The sequence below is a fragment of the Rutidosis leptorrhynchoides genome, chromosome 9 (genome assembly GCF_046630445.1).
Source record: "Rutidosis leptorrhynchoides isolate AG116_Rl617_1_P2 chromosome 9, CSIRO_AGI_Rlap_v1, whole genome shotgun sequence".
Taxonomy (NCBI): domain Eukaryota; kingdom Viridiplantae; phylum Streptophyta; class Magnoliopsida; order Asterales; family Asteraceae; genus Rutidosis; species Rutidosis leptorrhynchoides.
Genome location: NC_092341.1, coordinates 315,712,673 through 315,736,661, shown reverse-complemented (window position 1 = coordinate 315,736,661; position 23,989 = coordinate 315,712,673). Strand labels below are relative to the sequence as shown.

The following is a 23,989-nucleotide window of genomic DNA, read 5'->3' as shown; positions in this document are numbered from 1 at the left end:
AACATTTTGTTTAAGAGAATTAAAGCTGAACAGATCAATGACGTTAAATATGGGGAACACATGCTTTCGTTGACATCTGTAAGCCAGGATTGGGATGTCACACAAGGTTATGCTTGTGTTCTTGCTGGGAGGAATAGTAAGTGCTTACTTTTGCTATATATGCTTAATAAGATGCTCCCCTTTATTTATCCAATTAACCACTGTGACTTTTAATCTTCTGCAGAAATTACTCCGCTTACCGCCATGCGATCGTCGTCTTACTCGCAACTTACCTTTACCACACAGACAATTATTGATGATACTCCCATTCCTGAAGGGGATGCTGTAAGGGAGGAGGAAGATGAAGAAGAAGAAGTAGAAGACATAGGTATGAACCGAGTTGCTTCTAGGGAACGTCGTGCCTCGGGTAATGAGAATGATAACACTGAATTTAGTAAAATACCAGACCACAACCTATATTTGTTTTCTTTTAGGCCCAGTACTGGTGGATTTTATAATCCAGACCCTTCTTTATACATTATGCCACCCTTGAAATCTTGTGAAGCATATTGGAAATCTTTTATAAGTAACAATTTCCCTTTATCTCCAACAGCTAGCGCATCACGCCAAGACACTACATTAGTGACTCTTCTACCTTCCGCCAAGAGAAGAAGAACTGGTCAAAATCCTCCGTCATCCGCTCAACAAGGAGCTGGGACTAGTTCTTCTCAGAAACAAATTATGCTTCCCAATCTTGATACAAATATACTTTCCTCCTTTTTAAAGGGACCACCACACTCTTACGAGGATTTCATGAATTTTTTGAACGCCATGGTGTGTCCTTCACTAGCCCAATTTTTTAGCAGCCTATCTGATGCAGATGCTAAGAAGGATAAGGCACAAAATATCATTCTTAACATTGCTTCTGGGTTAAATGACCTTCAATGCCTATCTGAGTTGCAAAGCAATGAAATCACCACAAATAAGGAACTATCTGCTGAAAAATAAAAGGTAGCCAAGACTGAACAAGTAGCTACATCCTTAAAGAGGGAATATGATACGATGAAGAGGCTTTATGATAATAGCAACAAACAGAGGGTGGAGTATAAGGAATAAGTCAAAGAACTATCCTCCAGAGAAAAGCAACACTTGAGCAAAATTGATGAACTAGTAAAGGAGAATGAAAAAAATACTTGAGCAGAATAACGCGCTGAAAGAACAGCTTAAAACTAAAGAGGATAATGAAAGACGTATGATAGCTGGGATCCCTGCCCTTGTAGAGCGTATCTTTAATTGTCAAGCTCTGTCTCACAGGATACGCGAGTTCGTCCGTCTTGCGAAGTCTGCTGAACGACTAAGTTTTTTCAACTTTATGAAAAGAAAACTGCCAGAATTGCCAAATCCAATGCCTGTTGTTATTACATCGAAGATTAATGAAAACGCCATGAAAGAAGCTGATGCAGCTGGTGCACTGATAGAAAATATGAAGTTTGCTGATCTTGAAAATCTTTATAAAAAACCAAATGTAACAATAGACGATGTAATGAATTATACTCCTCAAGATGAATGAAATACTATGTTTATATACATATGCTTTGCATAACATTTAATATTGTACTTGGTTGTAATTATTAGAAAGGTGCTGTAATTTAGTAAGATTTTTGGAGTGAAGAATGCACAAGATATTGATATTGCACTTTGCAACCGTTATGCTTGTAAACATTGAAATTATATTGTCCGTTATACACTTTCCGTCATGAAACTCGTGAGGAAAAGTTATGAATTATTTTCGCCTTTAAATATTGTGCTGGACGCCATGGTCCATTATCCGTTTTGCTCTGCATTTTGTGCATATAAGTTGTGTCATGACATTTTTTGTAGATTCGTTTCATCGCTTCGATGCTTTAGTGAATTCTACATGTCTCACTATCGATACAACCATTTTGAGTATGATAGCACTTCTACCACCGAAAGGCTATCTTTTTTTCTGCGGGTAGGGTTGACACACAGCTATGTGACACATGGGCTAAAAAATCCTTAGCCGGATAAAATTTATGTAAAATATTGCCATAAGAATAATTGCTATTATTCATATTCTTAAAGAAATTTTTACATTTATGACTGTATCTCATGCATTTGACAGTTGATCAAGCTGTTCATGCATATAGTGCTACGCGTAAAATTTCTTTAAATTCATTGCATTCCAAGCTCTTTCGGATTGCTCGCCGGAAGGCGCATCAAGCATGTATGATCCATTCTGATTTACTTTTGTGACCTTACAAGGTCTTTCCCATTTTTGGGCTAGCTTTTCAAATTTGATTTGCCTGCTTGCCTCATTATCACGTAGCACCAGATCACCTACTTCAAATTGCACATGCTGCACTTTCTTGTTGTAATATTTTGCCATTTTATGCTTGTGATCTGCTTGCCGGATGGCGGCCATCAACCTTCTTTCCTCCAACAAGTTGAGATTCTCCCTTAATGCTTCAGAATTAGTCTCAACATCAAATGCCATAATGCGTTGCGTTGGCACACATATTTCGGCCGGTATTACTGCCTCTGTACCATACACTAGACTGAAAGGTGTTTCCCCCGTGCTCCGCTTTGACGTTGTCCGGTGTGCCCACAACACATTTGGAAGCTCGTCCACCCATCCAGTTTGACTCAATCCCAACCGTGCCTTAATGCCAGCAATGATTTCTTTGTTGGTAACCTCCACTTGTCCATTCGCTTGAGGATGAGCAACAGATGTAATGTTTTGCTTTATGCCCAGCTCTTCACACTAACTCCGAAATGGATTTTCTGCAAATTGCTTGCCGTTATCACTGACTATTTCATTTGGCACCCCATAACAGCACACGATATCATGCCAGACAAACTTCTTGACATTTTCTCCTGTGATCTTTGCTAAAGCCTTTGCTTCAACCCATTTCGTGAAAAAATCAATTGCTACCACCAAGAACTTAGCATTACCAGTGCTTCTATTGAATGGCCCCACAATATCGATAGCCCACTTGCAGAACGGCCAAGCGGATGACACTGGTATCAAGTCATACTTTGGAAGACGCTGAATAGTACCATGCCTCTGACAATTCTCACATGTTTTTATGATTTCTGCAACATCTCGATAAAGGGAAGGCCAAAAATACCCTTGTCGCATGATCCGTGATGCCACAGTACGGAAGCCGGAGTGTTGAGAACAAACTCCTTCGTGCATTTCTTTGACCACCTTTAATGCTTCATCATCGGTTAAACACCTTAACAACGGACCATTGTAAGATTTTCGATAAAGGACACCATTAATAATTTCATACATTGGTGCTGTCACTCTTATTCTTCTTGCTTCCGCCTTATCAACAAGTAACCATCCGTCATGCAAATATCTCAAATATGGAGTCATCCAAGTTTCCTTAGCACCTTCAACTATTGCCATAATTGGTTTTTCATGTATTGATTTCTCCTTAAGCTCTTCAACCAACACTCGTTTGTGCAAATGATCAAAGGTTAAAGTAGCTAACTTGCTCAAGACGTCAGCTTTTTGTTCTTATTTTGAGGGATTCGCACGACTTCAAGGTTATCAAATTTCTTTGAAATTGCCTCCACCAACTTTACATATTTCCTCATGGATGTATCCCTTGCATCAAACGTTCCATTAACCTGCTGGGTGACGATTTGAGAATCAACATATGCTCGTAAATTTGTTATGCCCATTTCTACCGCTATGCGGAGGCCGGAGAGTAATGCCTCATGTTCTGCTTCATTGTTTGAAGCATAAAAACAAAATTTCAATGCATAAGTATACTTTTCTCCGTCTGGACTTGTTAAAACTAGTCCTGCACCTGTTCCCTCTTCACTGGATGCTCCATCAGTGTGTAACTCCCACACATGCTGTTGTGGTGCCATTTTGTTGTCATACTCTACTTTTTCATTTGTTTCCAAGAGGAAATCTGCAAAATTTGTCCTTTAACTGCATTCCGGGGAGAAAATTGATTTCATACTCCCCCAACTCGATGGCCCATTTGGATAAACGGCCAGATGATTCTGGACGTCGGAGTATTTGCTTCAACGGTTGATCTGTTAACACTAAGATAGGATGACCTTGAAAATATCTTCGTAAACGCCGTGCAGTATGCACAAGGGCATAAACCATGCGGTGAAGTGGTGGATAATTTGTTTCACTAAGCTGTAACACTTTGCTAACAAAATATATAGGCATTTGCACGTCATTCCGTTCTGCGATTAAGACAGAACTTATCGCTTCTTTTGAGACAGCTAAGTACAAAATTAAGGTTTCCCCTTCTTTTGGTGCTGTTAATGTAGGTAACGTTTTTAGCAACTGCTTGACCTCTTGGAATGCATTTTCGACTTTCGCCGTCCACACAAAATCTTTTTTATTTAAACAGCCTTTTAACACCTTCATGAATGGAAGCGACTTTTCAGCTGCTCTGGACAAGAACCTTGTTAATGCTGCTAGACATCCATGCAATCATTGAACATCTTTCTTGCTAGTTGGCGACTTCATGTCTTCAATTGCTTGAATTTTCTTAGGATTAGCTTTAATACCACGTTCTGTGATAATATGACCTAAGAATTTTTCCTCTTCTACACCAAACATGCACTTCTTGGGATTTAATTTCATATTGATTTTTCGTAGAGATGCAAAAGTCTCTTGTATATCTCGCAACATCTTCTCTTCAGTATCACTTTTGATGACAATGTCATCAACATAAGCTTCTAAATTACGCCCAATTTGATCCTTAAACGCCATATCAATAAGTCGTTGATATGTTGCTCCTGCATTCTTTAAACCAAAAGGCATTTTCATGTAACAGAATATGCCTTCCGTAGTGTGAAAAGCCATTTTGTCTTCATCTTTTAAAGCCATTGGTATTTGATGATATCCCTTAGCTGCATCTAGGAAACATTTAAATCGATATCCTGCCAATGATTCAACCTTCCAATCAATTTCAGGTAAAGGATAATTATCCTTTGGGCATGCTTTATTGATATCTGTGAAAATCCACACACATCCGCCATGAGTTGTCCGGCTTCCTAACCATGACTGGATTGGCCACCCACGTTTGATATTTAACTTCTCGCAGGATTCCAGCATCTACCAAACTACGTACCTCATCACGGAGGAATTTACTTCTTTCTGGCGCCATGCCCCGCTTCTTTTGACAAACAGGATGTATGTTAGGATTCACATTTAATCTATGTTCTGCAACTTCCCTTGGAACACCGGTCATATCAGACGGTTGCCATGCAAAGATGTCTAAGTTTGCTGCCAAAATGGTGTACAATTTTTCTTTGCATTCGGCGGACAATGTATGCCCAATTATGATTTTTTGATCTGAAAATTGTGGATTTGGCGAGATTGACCCGTCATCATGTATTATTGGCTTAACTATTGCTTTTGTTACTTGAGAACACTCAATTGACTTCTGCCGTTCTGCATATAACGTTGCTACTCTGCCTGGCGTTGGAAACTTCATCATGCCATGTACAGTTGATGTTACAGCTCCAAACATCATTAAAGCAGTTCTTTCCAAAATTATGTTGTACTGTGAATTTGCTTTAACCACCAGGAACTCAATGTTGGCTGTGCGTCTCAGAGGTGGCTTGCCCAATGTTACTTCAAGCAGAATACTTCCTTCAGACCAAGACGGTTCACTTGTAAAACTTGCTAACGGCACATATGTTTCCTTCATTTTTTCTTGTACATCTTTGGGAAGCTGTATGAAGCAATGTTCATACATAATGTCTGCTCCAGCTCCTGTGTCAGTATAAATGTTGCGTATTAAGCAATTAGAAACTCGCGCTTCTATAACCACTGGACCATCGGATGGATTTGTGTTGAACATAGAAGGAAATGATATTAATTGCTCTTCCCAATCTTCTAACACTTCTGCCTTCCTCCGTTGTCCAGCTTTCCATGGATGTATCATGCCTACTTCTATGGGTACCAATTCATTATCCTCGCCGTCTTTATCAGTGTTGGTGAGATGATTCATCTTAATAATGGATGGCGCCATTGTTAACACCTATTTTCTTATGAGATAAGGCTTAGTGTGCCAACACGATATTAGAAGTAATCTAGCTTTAGGTGGGCGAGTGTTGCCGATTGATGTTTGCCATTGGGAAATAATCCCTGCAGACCCGGTTCACAAGTATAGAAACTTGTGGGGTGGCTTAATCAATCTGTCGTCCGTAGAGCGTAAAATTGCTAGTCGGATGACTTCTAGTGAGAGAAAGTGCTAGAGAGAGAGAGGTGAAGTCTCTGCTCTCAAATTTGTCAGAATGTCTGAACTCTGTAAAATGAAGACTCAAGGGGTCTATTTATAGTGTCAGATCCACCGGATTGTTCGGGGACACGTGTCAGTTGATGATACGTTCTGTTACTTGTGATCCGAAATTTATGCTGAAAGTGGCGTTCTCCGTCCAGGGCTTACGCGCTAGGCGGCCTTCAGGGTTTACGCATGACGGAGCAACCTGTACAGCAGAGAACGCTGGACGGATAATTCCACAAAACTGTTGTTTCCAGTCTTCCTGATGTTACTTTTATGCAACCATTGTGCCTTTTATGCGTGTATACAATAGGATACACCATATACCATGATAATGTGGAGCGTTACGAATGACATGAGGCTGATCGAAATTGATTCCCTTAATTGTGGGATATTTAGATACGATCATATTGATATTGATTCCAAGGCCACCGGCTACATCGACAACACTTTTAAGCTCCTTGAAACCATGGTAGCATTCAAGAATTCCGGTCATGGCAATCACAGTATAACTATCCATGGCAGTGTTGAATACATCGTTGAACCTCGAATCTAAAGATGGATATTCATACAAGTGTGTTCCATGTACCTTGTTAAACGGTACACCTCCTTCCATAACTGAATCCTTAAATGCAAACCTTGTTTAGTTATATGAAACATATGCAACATCAGATTATTGATCGATCTATTCACACTTCGAAATATCAAAAAATTGATTTCTAGTTATATTATAGCATAATAACATATTGTCGGAAACGGTGACAAGAAAAATTCGATTAAACTACATACAGCAGAGTAAAAATAATTCCTCTTCTCGGATAGTCTAGCTAGGGAACCTTATCCATTTTAATTATTTAATATAGTTACAAAAAAACATAGAATGTTGCTGATACGAACATGGATCACGTGGGTCTGTGATACGTAGAAGAAATGGGTTTCATCCATGACCATTTGACTAATATGGAAGAAATGGGTTCCACGTGCATTCATGTATGCACTTGATCTATGTTTTCAGATAGTGTTATCAGTTGAGGATAATCTGAAGTGGATTTGTGTGTTGGATTTGTGTTTAGGTGGGTTATGCATATTTCCATTACATTTAGTGCATATTGCGACTTAATATATTACTACTCCATTCCTCTTAATTTAATAGTTCTTGATTTTATTTTTTCTTAATTTTAACTTTAAATGTAAAATATTTTTTTAATTATATAAATATATATATGACGAAGTAGATAGGAATAATTTAAATTTTATATATGTTTTCATTTTGTAGCATAAAAAAATTATTTACAATCAAAGTTATGAAAATAAATCAACCAATAACTTAAAACTGAAACGGGGAATAGTAGTTTATTATTGACAAAATTGCGCAAGTTATCCCTGTGTTATATCCTTTTATCTGATTTCATCCCTCATTATTAAAAACTGCTCAATTAGTCCTTAAATTGATATTTTCATCCCAAACTCATCCCTAACTCTAACGATTGTTAAATATCTGTTAAGTTCCACCCATGTGCAGGTCATGTGATTTGTTTTTCTTTAAATCAAAAATTCTAAAACCTATCAGAACTTTCACTCATGTTGCAATCCATATTATTGAGGAACATGGCAAATTCTAGTTGATCTGGTGTTAAACTGCTAATGACGTGAATATTTCACTTAGAATCTTCGGTTGAACGTGGTTATCTAAAATGAAAATCTAAACAATAAAATCATTCCAAAATGAAAATCCAAACAATAAAATGACTGTAGTAAATATTAATTCTTGTTATCCTAATTTTAACTCATGAAACCTCGAAAATCCAGTAAGGAACACATGTGTTTTCCAAATCAAAAACCCAACTCCAAATCGCAACTACAAATTAGTACTGTACATAAGTTTTCCAAATCAAAACCCAAACTCTGAATTAAAAACACGACTGTGAAGACCGACCATAAATGCTTCGGTTTAAGTAAATTCATTCAATATATTAACTCATCTCGCTCAACTTATTTCCTTAAACAATTGGTGCGCGTAACGATCGTCAAATGCGTGGAATGTGCAAAGGTTGAATCGATTTTTATGTCATTCTTGTTTGTTTGTTTGTAATTACACAGAATACCCATTGATTAACTAATGTGCAATATAATATTTATTAAATAGGATAATTAAAATTGAAGAGAAAACACAAAAATATGAAAAGTTTTTAAAATATTAGATCTGTTATAAAAGGTTTGAAACTTTAATAGATCTGTTAAAAATGGGTTTGAAGTTTCAAGATAAAGAAAAATTATGAATCTTTTGGTGTTAGTGATTGATTTATATTTGGTATTTGTATGTTTTATATTTGGTTTTTGTATGTGAATGGTGATTTTGATGGTGAAAATGGATATAAACAGAGACATGTAGATGTATAAGTGGTAGAGATAGATGTATAAGTGGTAGAGATGAAGTCACGTACAAGATAAAGAAGAGGGGATGGCAAAATGACTAAATGGCAAAATGACTAAATTAACCTTACATACAAATCACATGATCTGGTGGAACTTAACAGATACTTAACAATTGTTTGGGTTAGTGTTCATGCATATTTTTTCCAAGGGAAAACCTACGCACGGACATCAATGCGAAAGGGTTTTTTTAGGCGTCAATGTCGTTGATCTCCGGTCCGGTTACCGTGAATAACCCGTACCCGAGATGATGATCTTGGGAGGGTGGCCAACGAATTGCCCGCCGGTCGATAGTCGGACCCTATCGACGGCAAAGGGAGAAAAAACCCTACAAGACCCGTAGGTAAAAACCCTAGAGTTGCGATCGTGAAGACGATCGTGAAGAAGATCCGGCGATAACTGCCGTGTGCGTTGCGGACTTGCGGTGGCGGCGTTGCGGTGTGATCGAATGATCGTATGAGGTGGTGCTTTCATTGAGAGAGTAAGAGTTGTATGCGATTGGGAGATTGTGAACTTGATGTAGGTTTTGCCCCATATTTATAGATGAGAATTAGGGTTAATTGACTTGGGGCCCAAGTTAATTGTTTGTAGACCCTAATTGGGCTAAACCCTAAGTCATCAAGTCCCCCAAGTTCGGTATGATATTTTTGTCAAGTATCGTATCGAACTTCTCATTATGCTGCGAAAAATAAGTTCACATGAGCCTGCGCAAACAACTGTGCGTAAACCCACGAACAGATGCGCAAAGAACCGCATGCAGAGTGCGTAGGGAAACCGCGTGAACTACCATGCGTAAAACCGCATGAAAATTGCGTCTAAAGTCGCGGACAACTGTGCACAAAGTGTGCGTAACCTGGACAAAAGCGCGTGGACAGTTGCGCAAGCGCGCGAACATCTGCGCTAAATATTCATGTACTTAAACCGCATATAACGAATTAAAAGCTCAATAAGAAAAGACAAACCTTCTCAAACCGAACGATAGACGGTAGAAACACGAGACATAATGCATCGTGTCCCACGGATGGCGCCAAATGTTCATGCATATTTTTTCCAAGGGAAGACCTACACACGAACATCAATGCAAAGGGTTTTTTTAGGCGTCAACGTCGTTGATCTCCGGTCCGGTTACCGTGAATAACCCGTACCCGAGATGATGATCTCGGGAGGGTGGCCAACGAATTGCCCGCCGGTCGATAGTCGGACCCTATCGACGGCAAAGGGAGAAAAAAACCCTACAAGACCCGTAGGTAAAAACCCTAGAGTTGCGATCGTGAAGACGATCGTGGAGAAGATCCGGCGATAACTGCCGTGTGCGTTGCGGACTTGCGGTGGCGGCGTTGCGGTGTGATCGAATGATCGTATGAGGTGGTGCTTTCATTGAGAGAGTAAGAGTTGTATGCGATTGGGAGATTGTGAACTTGATGTAGGTTTTGCCCCATATTTATAGATGAGAATTAGGGTTAATTGACTTGGGGCCCAAGTTAATTGTGTAGACCCTAATTGGGTTAAACCCTAAGTCATCAGTTAGGGATGATTTTGGGACAAAAATATCAATTTAAGGATTAATTGAGTAGTTTTTAGTTGGGAGGGATGAAAAAGGATAAAACGGTATAACAAAGGGATGATTTGAGCAATTTTGTCTTTATTATTTATCATGTAACTGTTGGTAACATAAATATGTATGCACTTTTTTGTTTGAAAATATATGATAAATGAATATTGGTTTAATTAGCCCAAAAAAATCTCTTTGTTATAAAATATCTATATTGTGTTATAAAATATCTAGATTGGATGTTAATTTTATTATTATTATATTTCTTGCATAGTAATATTTTATACTATAAATAGACATGTATGGTAACCATTTAAGGTGCACCATTTCTCTTGAAATATCAATATCAATATTTCTTCTCTCCTTCTTCTCTCTTTTTCTCTCTTTGTTCTTATAACCATTAAAGGTAGTTATAAGCCTACTGAATTATAACACGTTATCAGCACGAAAAGCTTAGTGTAATTAAAAGATATCTCAAACGATCACGAATCACTAATCAAGGTATGAAATTATTAATAATTTTCAGACTCGAATATATCAAATTTTGGACTACTAACATTTATATTTATGTTATTTAAGTTATATATGGTCGGTTATACCACCTGAATTATATTTCTGTAATCTAACTTTTACTAACTTCACTAACATTTATATTTATGTTATTTAAGTTATATATGGTCGGTTATACCACCTGAATTATATTTCTGTAATCTAACTTTTACTAACTTCACTAACATTTATATTTATGTTATTTAAGTTATATATGGTCGGTTATACCACCTGAATTATATTTTCTGTAATCTAACTTTTATTAACTTCACTAACATTTATATTTATGTTAATAAGACCTCATGATTGTACGCAACACGTCATTTGACAACACGGTACTTTATGTACGCAACACGTCATTTGACAACACGGTACGATGGGTCGAGATTAATTCCGATCAATACGAATACGACGGGGTCTTTATATGTTATCTAACATTTATGATTACTTATGCAATTAATCATTATTTATTTCATGCATACTAATGTTTATTCTTAAATTTATAATTTTAAAAGTTAAAATAAAAAAATAGTTTGTATTTTTATTAAAAGTAAATCTTAAAAGTTAAAATAAGAAAAAGTAGTTTGTACTTTTATTAAAAGTAAATCTTAAAAGTTAAAATACAAAAAGTAGTTTGTATTTTTATTAAAAGTAAATCTTAAAAGTTAAAATAAGAAAAAGTAGTTTGTATTTTTATTAAAAGTATATCTTAAAAGTTAAAGTAAGAAAAAAAAGAGGATGGTAAAATGGAATAGTTTTTTGTCAAAAATGAAGTATTGAAAATTAAGTGGTCTCCTTCTATAACTAAAAAAAAAATATATACTTTTATCAAATGAATTTTTTTTGTGGCCGACAATTTCAAACACGAGTCCGTATTTAGTTTATCAAGAATATCTCTTGCTTTGGTGAAAGGTCACGATCACGATATCAGGTGTTGTGAAAGAATTAAAAAATTGGTCAAGTGGCCTTTTAAAAACTAGAAAAAAAATTTAAACAAAAAGTTTTTTTTTATATATTTATAATTTACGGGTAACGTAAAAAAAAAGGAAGTTTTTTTTTTAAAAAAAAAAAACAAAGAAAGTGTTTAAATGAGTTTTACAGAAAGGGGGAAAGCAAAGTAAAAAAAAAAAACTTTTTTCCAAACAAAGGTATAGGACTTAATACAAGAAAAAAGTAAACATCTCCTAGACGTGATAAAATCTATCAATGATAAGTATTAGACTTGATGAGCTAAATGTGACAAAAATATTTCAACATGCCTTATGTTAATTTTCTAAAATAAGTTATTATTATTCCGAGTTTAACACATATACATATGTTAATTAAAAACAACCTTTTTGTTCTTATGTAGTGTTGGGTTGCAATTTTGGTTGTATGCCATAAATCCATCCAGTAGAGTGACAATAGAAAACTTTTGATGATAATCAATAAAAAACTTTTTTCCAAACTTGTCAAATGTTTTGTTAAAAACGTGACCGTTGAAAAAAGGAGGTTGAATAATAAAACTTAAAAAACAAATTATTTTTTTAAGAGTGTGCATCAAAATGGCCCGTTTAATAATGGGGAGTAAAAATATAGTCAAATTGTTTCAACGAACAAGGGTTCAATTGGATGTCTCTTAAAAAAAAAATCCAAATTTCCAGTTATTTGATTTAAAAAAAAAATCCACGGGTACGGGTGATGGATCCAATGGATTTGCATCCACGACCCGCGGGTGCTATCCCTAATTGTGACAAGTACGAATCAACTAAAAGTCTAAAAGATAAATGCTCTTATAGGGACCAAATGTTCACAATAATTGCCTAAGCTAGATATGAAACAAATAGTTCATCAAGAAAAAAAAAAATATGCATCTAAAGCTTCTACTGAAAATTAATGTGCAAGGTACAACATATAACTATATGGTCAAATTCATTTGAGCCTTCGGAGTCACAAGTATATGATGTATATATATTACTCAATTAACAAAATAGTAAATCGAAATTAATTCATATGAATAGTAAAACGAAATTAATTAATTTACTATTCACATAAAAAGCGCATATTATAAAAGCGCATATGATGAAAAACGCATATGATGAAAAGCGCATATGATGAAAAGCGCAGCGCATATGATAAAAAGCGAATATGATGAAAAGCACATCGCATATGATGAAAAGCGCATATGATTAAAAGCGCATATGGTGAAAAACACAGCTCATATGATTAAAAGCGCATATGGTGAAAAACACCATATGATTAAAAGCATATATGGTGAAAAGGATATATGATGAAAAAACACATATGGTGATTTATAAAAAAAAAAAACACATATGGTGATTAATGGAAAACATATATGGTGATTAATGAAAAGTATATTGTGAAAAAGAATCACAAATATTTCTTGAAAGAATTCAAGGTAAGATATATGAACCAATTCATCCATCATGTGAACCATTTTGATATTTCATGGTTCTAATAGACGCATCTAGCGGATGGTCTCATATTTGTATGTTATCAAGCCGTAATATGGCATTTGCAAAGTTTCTTGCACAAATTATTAAATTGAGAACACATTATTCTGATTACACCATTAAAAGGATGAGACTTGATAATGCTGGTGAGTTAACATCTCAAGCATTTAATGATCATTATATATCTACAGTGATTGTTGTTGAACATCCAGTTGCTCATGTGCATACACAAAATTGGTTTAGCTAAATCAATAGATAAACGCTTGCAGCTAATAACTAGACAATTGATAATGAGTACAAAACTATCAATATTTATATGTGGACATGTAAATTTACATGCTGCGACATTAATTCGCATTATACCATGTGGAAGTCATAAATATTTTCACTTACTACTTGATTTTGGCCAAGAGCCAAATATTTTTCACCGTAGAACATTGGTTGTGCAGTGTATGTTCCAATTGTATCACCACAACACAATAAAATGTTTTTTTAAAGAAAGATGGTAATATATTTTGGATATAAAACATCTTCAATCATAAGATATACTGAACCCATGATGGGTGATGTTTTTACAACACGTTTTGCTGATTGTCATTTTAATAAAACATTGTTCCCTAGATTAGGGGGGTGAAGTAAAAAATAATAATAAAATGATGCTTCATGATGTGAACATCAATTAAGGTATATTGAACTCGCACAAAAGAATGTGAAACGAAAGTTCAAAAAAATAATGCATATGCAAGAACTTGCAAATTAATTACTTTATGCATTTACAGATATAAAAAAGTGACTAAATCATATATACCAGCGATAAATGCTCCAGCTCGAACTGAAATTCCAAAAGCTGGCAATAATGTCACTGTTGAGTCTTTGCCACGCATCAAACGTGGAAGATCAATTGGTTCCGAAGATAAAAATCCTCGAAAAAGAAAATCAGCTGATAATGAGGTAAGAGAAAGTGTTCAAGAAGAACCACAAATCAATATTCCTTCTGCAGAGGATATTGATAAATGTAAATACTAAAATTGCGATAAATTATGCAATATTATGGAACCGAAATGAAACTAAAATCTCTATGAGATATTTTCATATAATGTTACAATGACATCATGAATAAAGATGATGATCTGGAACTAAAATCTGTCATTGAATATACAAAATGGACATGATTGAGCTCAATGGAAAGGAGCAATAAGAGCTGAATTAGAATCGCTCGATAAAAGAAAAGTTTTCGGATCAATCGTTATCACTTTTAAAGATGTGAAACGTATGGGATACAAATGAATTTTTATCCGAAAAGAAATGTGCAAATGAAGTTACAAGGCAAAACTAGACTTGTAACTCAATATTTCCCACAAAGACCAGAAATGAATTAGGAGGAAAAATTATCCTCCTGTAATGGATACAATTACTTATTAGATACTTAATCAACCTGGTAGTTATTTAAATGCATCTCATGAATGTTGTTACTACTTATCTGTATGGATCACTTAATAATGATATATATGAATATACCTAAAGAGTTAAGGTGTCATAAGCATCTAATGTAAAACCCAAGGGAATATATTCCATTAATTCACAAAGATTTCTAAGTGGGTTTATACAAACGGGACGTATGTGGTATAACCGATTAAATGACTACTTGATAAAAAAAAGGGTATAAATATAAACTTATTTTGCACGTATGTTTTATAAAAACAATGTTCGGATATGAGATCGTAGTTGTTTATGTCAATGTTCTTAACATCATATGAACAAATAAAGAGATCTATGAAATCATTCAACTTCTAAAGAATTATTTTGAAATGAAAGATCTTGAAAAAACCAAGTATTACCTTGGATTGCAAATTGAGCATATGCCTAATGGTTTACTTGTACATCAAACAACTTATACCGAAAAGATTTTAAAACATTTTTTTTAAAGACAAACTCATTGTTGTTAGATCACTCAATATTGACACTGATCTATTTCATCCCTGCGAAGATCATGAAAATCTTAACAGATCGGAAGTTCCATATTTTAGTGCAATTGAGGTTCTTATGTATCTTATAGATTGTACAAGACCTGACATTTCTCTTGCAGTTAATTTGTTGGCAAGATTCAGCTCAAATGACAATGGAGCGGGATCAAACACATATTTTGATACCCTTGAGAAACTGCTGATTTAAAATTATTTTATTCTAACGTTTCAAAACAAGATTTGGTTGATTATGTATATACAGGTCATTCATCAAATCCTCATAAAGATAAATCTCAAACTCGATATGTATTCCTAAATGGAGGTACCACAAAATCATGGCGTTCTTAAAACAAACACTTGTTGCGACATCATCAAATCATAACGAAGTGATTGCATTATATGAAACTACTCGAAAATGTGTTTGGTTGAGATCAATGACACAAATCATTATTGATTCTTGTGGACTAGAACGCTATAAAAGACTAACAACTATCTTCACCAACAACTATATATGAAGATAATGCAGCTTGCATAATACAAATGAAAGAAGAGTATCAAAAGTGACTGAACAAAATATAAATACTGACGAGGCGCCAAAGCCATAGACGGTCTTAACGGTCATAAGTTTGATGGAAAAGAATGGTATATTGGTAAGGCTCAGAAAAGACTACAAGGGAATAGGAATTGAAACAAGGGTTTGAGCAAACCATGAAGGAGACTGTAGACAAATCACAGGGGCTAAACTTGTACATAAAAGATTTAGATGATACAGTTTCAGATGAAAACCTCAGATTCTTCTCATATACTCAAGATCTCGTAAAAGACAACCAGATTAAAATGAGATACGTTCAATCAACAACTCTGCTGATCTTTATACCAAAGTACTGCCAACTGCTATTTTCAGAACACACGTTCATAATATTGGCATGAGGCATGTTCAGAAGATGTAACAACTCAGGCGTTGCCTACTTGAGGGGGAGTCAACTCTATACTGCACTCTTTTTCCCTTAGCTAAAGTTTTATCCCAATGGGTTTTCTTTAGCAAGGTTTTTAACGAGGCAGTACTAGTTATTCTCTAATAAAATTGTCATCCAAGGGGGAGTGTTATAAAATATCTATATTGTGTTATAAAATATCTAGATTGGATGTTAATTTTATTATTATTATATTTCTTGCATAGTAATATTTTATACTATAAATAGACATGTATGGTAACCATTTAAGGTGCACCATTTCTCTTGAAATATCAATATCAATATTTCTTCTCTCCTTCTTCTCTCTTTTTCTCTCTTTGTTCTTATAACCATTAAAAGTAGTTATAAGCCTACTGAATTATAACACTCTTCTTAATCTTTTGTATTAAAGATATTAACTATCTCGAATCATTCTTCTATCAGTTACATTAACCAAATTATGGCTCTCCCGGTGCTCCTCTAATCATAAAGTCATGGGTTCATGCTATATTTGAAAAAAAAGAAAGAAAAAAAAATCTTTATAGAGTGTGAGTTGTTTGATAAGAAAAGATGGAAAAAATTACTTGTCATATAAGTGGATAAAATGTGCCTTATAGTATTCTATATACGAATAATATTTTTGTGCACAAAACGTCGTATGTCAAATTTAAAGCAAATTAACATGCATGATTTAACTTACCAACTATCAACGAACACCTTGTCATGAACCAACAATACTGACGGGCCAAGGCCTAACGACGACCCATCTTCGTTCGGGATAAAATATTTTGCAACTGGAGTGAGTCCATACATCCGAATTGGCTTTGATTGATGATCTTGTTGAGTGCAAGTGACAACAGAATGGCTAGCGAGTAACCTAAGCATCCGATCAATCTTGTCCGGGGCATCTTGGTTAGAGATGGACAAACGAGTTGCGATCTCGTGAGCCGAGAGTTTGGCATCGGGTCCCGCCATAGCTATAGCCTCTAGGACCTTAAGCTTGATTGCACTGTCAAGCATCATTGTCATTGCTATGGAGGAAGAGATTTGTAGTGCATAAGCGAAGTGATCTTCATTTGACATATTCACACAATCACACAACTCTAATGTGTCTATATATAATACTTTCTTTTGTTGTGAATGGTGAGGTGATATGATGATATTTATAGAGATAGAGATATTAAGGGCCACGAGTCACGACTACATATCAACTCAGATGTATAGTATATGGCATGTGCATCAGACATGTGCATCTCGATAGAAAAAAAAATGGGTCTTACACAATATTGCTTTGTGTTAGCCGGCATGTGTCAATTGGCGGTGGTTCTTGACTTTTATTTTTTATTTAACGAATTGGTAATAACAACGACGGCTGTATGATTGGTAGTATTTGATAATGATATTCACAGCCGAATGGTAGTTCATGCGACAACATGCAACTACTTTTTTATTTTTATTTTTTTTATTATTTTATTTTTTTTAGTATGAGATGAGATATGAGATAATGAATAAGGATTAGACAGGGCAGCTCAGAATAGAGTCTTGGAGGTCTCGGGATTATATCCTTCTAGGAGGTCTCGTGATCATACCCTTCTTGGAGGTCTCGGGATCATACCCCTCTGATACCATGTTGAACAATGAAATCACGTGAGGACTACTTTATTACATATGCGTATTTACATATTACATAGCAAAATTTTAATTGGTAAAACCCTAATGAACCGAGCCCACAATGCAATCGGGCTGGGCCAATACTAATACTCTAACAGAAATGTCCTGAATAAAAGTCGGTCGTGACTTCACATAAGCCCATTCTACCCGGACAAGTTTGTCGGGTACCGGCACCGCTCACCCGAATATGAAGCATCGAGAGGTTACGAATCATATTTCAACATCAAGGTCTACTTAGCCAAATACGCTGGTCACCCGATAACCTCTACAAAAATATTACGAACGAACATGTAAACCAGTTGTAACCTTACCCGAATAGGAGAAGTACCAGATAAATATTGGGCAATACTCATATGTAAGACCTTTTTACCTAAACAAATGTGTGTTGTCCATCCATCACATTGTAGACGGATCAGGCTCACCATTCCGGAATAATCACACCATTCCGGAATAATCACACCGTTCCAGAATAATCACACCGTTCCAGAATAACCAAACAATTCCGGAATAATCACACTATTCTGAAATAATCCCACAGTCACGGAACAAAGCATGGTTTCAGAATAGGCATTTGGTCTTGGAATAAACACATGGTCCCGGAACAAACGCATGAACGGATCGTATGCCACGTCAGCCCACAAATCTAGGAAAATTTGTTAGGATTTGTTTGTTATGTCAATGAAAGGGACATGTGCCACGTCAGCCCACGAATCTAGTAAAAGTTTGTTACGATTATGAAAGGGACATGTGCGACGTCATCATTCCCTCAAAACATCTATAAATACATCCCATGGGTCATTCATTACAACACACTAAACACGTACTGTTACTTTGCTGAAACCATATTGTAACATTGTTCAACTGAGAATACAGCTCCGATTAAGATTCTGGTCTATATCCGAGCTCATCAACATCTAAAATATTAACTTATTTGATCGAATCGAGTAAGGTTAGTCCAATCGTTTGTTTTACGCCAGATTTCAAATGGGGTTTGCACAGTTATTGGAGGTAAAACAATCGATCAATACAAGTAAGAAGGGAACGTCCGATGTGGTTCCAAACACCTTGGACAAAGAAATTTCACCAACGGTGGAACAACCGCAACCCCAGAAGCAATCGATCGCTCACATCCTCTCCGACGAAACATCGAATGATGAAATGCACATTTCAGGCGGTGAAGAAGGTGAACAACTAGAGAAATCACCCACTGGCTACAGAAGGCTGAATCTCAGTATTTCGATCTCAAAACCAGTGGTTCGAGTGGAATCGGATCATCACAAGATGACATCGAGGTGATCACCAAAATGATCTCAGCGGACGTTGAGAGACAAGTAATCGAGAAAGTAAAAGCCATGGTGGACGACAGTCCCCACCCATCAAGCAAACAACAGCCGCAGAACTCTAGCATTTTGAAGGTCGGTTCTCTGTCGGCCATCAGTACAGGAGGTGTGTAGCGACCCGAAAAAATCGTCATTGACAGCATCGTTAACTTAGGTCCTGTTACGTGGTCATAGTCCCTAAATGAGACGCGTTTGACCAAAAATTATGTCGCATTCATTTGAAACGTACAAGACTTACAAAGTTTAGTTTACCGAACGGTTCGACAACAAGTTTAAGTTTACAAAAGTTATAAAGTATAAATGAAATAACTTGCGACATAATTAGTTTAAAATCACGGTTGCTATAAATAGCGTAAGTATGTATGTATGCATGAATCCAAAAGTGCTATCGCTAGCGTATGCATGTATGCTTGACTCCAAGCAAGTAATCAAAGTGTGCGGAAGCATGTATCAAGTAGCCAAGTATGAACCTGAGAAACATATAGAAAACTATCAACGAAAAACGTTGGTGAAATCATAGGTGTTTGTAAACGTTGCTTTTGAACCACAAGATTTTGTATTTCCATAACGTTGATTATCCAAATCGTTTGCATTCCAAAAGTTGTTGTTTGTATCGCGAGCACCCAATTATCAAGACTTAACTGTTTTCCACCTTGTTACGTAGTGTTAGAACATACACTATACTCGAAAATATATTTCATTCGCTAACGGTAGCGAACCGTCCGAATGAGGCTCGTCAAGCCCATGTGATCACATAATATAAGTTCACGTTTACACCCTGCAAGTGTAACTAATGATAATTGAATTGAGGCTTTTTGTTCTAACTCGCACGTGGAATGTTTGTTTTCGTACTTGTGTTCAAAGCATAAAAGTATGATACGTATATGTTTCTCATCCCATGATTTAAAAGTATAAAAGTTGTTGAAAAGATGGGACTATGATCTCACCTCGAGTGCACGAGTATAAATGTACTTCACAAAGTAAACGTGTGCATGAAAGTTGTTTAGCCTTGACCTAAACAAGTAAGTTGTATCAATTAACTGGTTACGACACAAGGTCGGGCGAAATGTGTTCAATTAGTCATATGGCTCGTTACGACTCGAATATATAGCATGTGAATCACGTTGTTAAGTTTCATGCAAGAATCAAGTATAAAAGCACGTTAGAACGATTGCATAAGTGTTTGGTTAATTTTGACTAAAGTCAAACTTGGTCAAAGTCAACGAAAAAGTCAACGGGGTCGGGTCGGGTATCCGACAATTTTTTTGAGGTTTTTAATCATATATAAGCATGTTCGCCAAGTTTCATGTTGATCGGGGGTGCGTGGCATAGTTAGAATTAAATGAAAATGCGTATTTTTGGACAGCCGGGGCCCGGAGCGACGCTCCAGTACCCTGAGCGGCGCTCAATATGGCTGTTCAGCAAGTCTGGCAATTTTTGAACACTCAAGTACGAATCCAACTTCAAACAATCATAACTTATGATCCGTAAACATTCAAAACACGTATCTTATATCGTTGAAAAGGTATTTTGACAAAGAATACAACTAAACACATTTCATAAATCAAAGTCATCATTTACAACAACAAAAACCTCGTCGAATGATCGTTAAATGTTCAAAATCAAAGTTTCAAGTTCATAAAATGCATTTCAAGATTCGGGAATCCAATTTACACATATGATATGCCGTTTCGAAGGTAATTAAACATACAATATAACTAAACACTTACTAATAACATTTCATAGCATTCAATGCGTCAAAAGTTCGTTTTAAAGTTCATCAAACCCTAACCAAAATCATGAATTCAACCATTTTGAACATGAAGCTTTTCTAAATCAACCTACACATCAAAATGAAGCTAATGATGCTAGTAACACATTTAATACATGAACTTTAACATTTAAACAACATTTAATCATCCAAAATTCAAGAATAAACACACCCATTTTTCATATTCAAACTAGTTACTCAAAACAACAAATCGAGCAAACTAAACACATATTCATGTTAGACTTGAGCCATAGACACTAACTAACACCTTTTCAAGTCTATAAAATGAATTTGAGAAATCTAGCGTTCTTAGAAACTTTACCCTAAGTAGTGAAATTGGTACCAAAATGTAGAGGATGAAGAGAGGATTCCAAAAGTACGATTTGTTTTGATGTTAGCTTCTTGATTTGGATTTAGATGATGAATTAATGATGAAGATCAAAATGGTGGAAGTTTGGAAGTAAAAATGGAAAGAAAATGGAAAAGAAAAGAAAAATAATGAATGGTGGGGAGGGAGGTGGTTGAATAGTCAACCACTAGTTACCTCTTTCCTCACTTGACAACATTAGTCCCTCGAGTTTGGATGCGGGTGCATGAATTAACCGAACGAATTATTTAAATACGCTAGAGTAAAGAGAGCTGTGATAATCCAATAACGGAAATATTAAGAACGTTAGTTTACGAAAGACACGAATTTAGATAACAAAAGATATTATCTAAAAAAAGATGGTATTAAAAATAAATTTAACGGAAAAACGCGGGATGTTACATTACCTACACCTTAAAAGAAATTTTGTCCCGAAATTTGGTTGGAAGTAGTAGCCGTTGTTTCTTCCTCGAGAACTTGCATTGCAAATTCTATGAATAAGTGAAGGTACTTCATTGGGCATTTCAACGAACTTGACAGTCGGGATTTTACGTTGTCTCAGAGTTTGGTTTCACGATTTATAGTTTCAACCGGTCCTCCTAGGAAGTGAAGTTTATCATCGATATTAAGCTCATCGGAAGGAATAACAAGTTCTTGTTCAGCAAGATACTTCTTTAAGTTTGATTCATAGAATGTAGGATGAACGGAGACTCAAATGGGTCGGAAAATCTAAACGGCTAGCAACGGGTCCAAAACGCCCCAAGATTTTAAAAGGATTAATGTATCGTGGATTTAGCTTTCTACGTTTCCCGAAATGGATTACACCTTTTCAAGGTGCGAATTTTAATATTACGCGGTCACTCACTTGGAATTCGAGAGGTTTACGTCTAACATCGGCATAGCTATTTTGGCGACTACGGCCGTCTTGAGCCTTTCTCGGGTCAAAAGAAATTTCTCGGTTGTTTCATGAATGAGTTCGGGTCCGGTGGTTTGCTTGTCACCTACTTCGGTTCAACAATTAAGAAAACGTCAATTGCGGCTATATGAGTTCTCGAAAGGTGTGGCGTTAATACTCGAATGAAAATTATTGTAGTACTAGAATTCGGCTAAAGGTAAATACTTTTCTCAAGTAAATTTGAAGTTGATAACACAAATTCGTATTACAGTTTCCAAGGTTTGAATCGTATGTTTGCTCGGTCCGTCGGGTTGTGGTTGATGTGCGATACTCATGTCTAAACGTGTTCCCGAGGCTTTTTTCAAGGCACTCCAAAAATCTAGAAGTGAAACGAGAATATCGATTCGAGACGAGGTACATTTCTTTAAGATATATTTGAACAAGTTTTTGTTTCTCAAGAAATTCGCGCCGCGAAAGATTTATCGGTTTTCGAAAACGTTTTTTATTGCAAGTTTCTTATCGGTTTCTGAAAAACGTTCGTTAGGACTATTCACCCTCGAGGCGAATACTAGCATAATGTGAAGAGTCTCTCTCTCCATTGAGAATTTAGATAGAAGATTTCCTGAACCGGAAGTATGGGTGTGATGCGAGAGAAGTTTCCGCCTCAATGTGAGCATAACAAGCATATTGTAGTTCGCCGATAAAACTGTGCGAAAACGAGATAGTATACACGTGTAACATATGTTTTAAGTTGAAGGAATTTGTCATTCATTCGGAAGCATACATATAGTTCGGCAATAATCAAAGGTGGGTCCTTGGTATGGTTGTTATCAATATTCTTGGAGTTTTCGGATATCCAACAAGAAAAATGAAGTCATGTACATGGCACATGGTGGTGATTTGGTTGATCGAGTCCAATCACCATCATGTGTCATTAGAACTTTGGTATGACTTACTGTAATATAACCACGTTGATCGAATGTCGCTATATTACGCTAACTCATACCTCCATTCCCACATCACTCCATAGATTCAAGTTCGTGCAATCGTGAAGATTTAAAATGAACAAAGTATAGCGACACCACTAACGTGACTCGTATTTAATCAAAAGAATTAGTGAAACTCTGAAGAAGCGTTTCCTCGAGGGAAGTGTATAAATGATTGTTCACGTCAATGCGGTTCAAGTCAAACAATAATGTCTTTAGGCACGAAACGAGTAACAAATTATGATAACGAGTAGTACGTAACCGTAGTAATAAACAGTGATGACGATACTCATCTAAAGTAGTGGTGGTAACTTTACAACACTTGTGGATAGTAAGCCGGGATGGTGATGAATAACAATCTGGGAGACAGAGTTCCCGAACTAGTATAACTAATGAAGTCGTCATCATCCTTACGTGTATGAATCTTGAATTTACGCGTGTTACCAGAAAGTGGCAAAATACGGATTCGTATGATGAAAGCTTGGTACCATTAAGAAGTTTGCCTAAGAATGATTCAAGTATATATGCACAAGTAGTCAAGTAGGTGCTATCTATAGCAAATGTATATCAGAATGCAATGGCTAACTATCCGGTTGTATTCTAGATTCACTAATGCGTCCTAACGACTCCGTCAGACACACTAATGCATATCCTAGTTCCCTACAACCAACGCTCTGATACCATCTGTAGCGACCCGAAAAAATCGTCATTGACGGCGTCGTTAACTTAGGTCCCGTTACGTGGTCATAGTCCCTAAATGAGACGCGTTTGACTAAAAATTATGTCGCA

The 23,989-nt window shown here is 36.1% G+C and overlaps 1 protein-coding gene across 1 annotated transcript; it reads right to left on the bottom strand.

Moving 5' to 3' along the window:
- Nucleotides 1-1,104: 1,104 nt before the first annotated feature.
- LOC139869004 (caffeic acid 3-O-methyltransferase-like) lies at nucleotides 1,105-17,199 on the bottom strand. The gene is made up of 4 exons (XM_071857340.1): nucleotides 16,871-17,199; nucleotides 6,594-6,904; nucleotides 5,109-5,332; nucleotides 1,105-1,146 (listed from the first exon to the last, which is right to left on the bottom strand). Exons 1-4 carry the CDS (start codon nucleotides 17,197-17,199, stop codon nucleotides 1,105-1,107), a joined length of 906 nt encoding a protein of 301 aa, XP_071713441.1.
- Nucleotides 17,200-23,989: the final 6,790 nt, after the last annotated feature.

Bases quoted from the DNA above. Each gene is read 5' to 3' on its own strand.
- LOC139869004 (XM_071857340.1), bottom strand. From the start codon at position 17,199: ATGACAATGATGCTTGACAGTGCAATCAAGCTTAAGGTCCTAGAGGCT. The intron at 6,905-16,870 runs GTAAGTTAAATC...TAACTAAACAAG, and splicing joins AAGGTGTTCGTTGATAGTTG to GTTTGCATTTAAGGATTCAG. The intron at 1,147-5,108 runs GTACGTAGTTTG...CTCCTTTACTAG, and splicing joins GTAAATTCCTCCGTGATGAG to TTCATCAATTTTGCTCAAGT.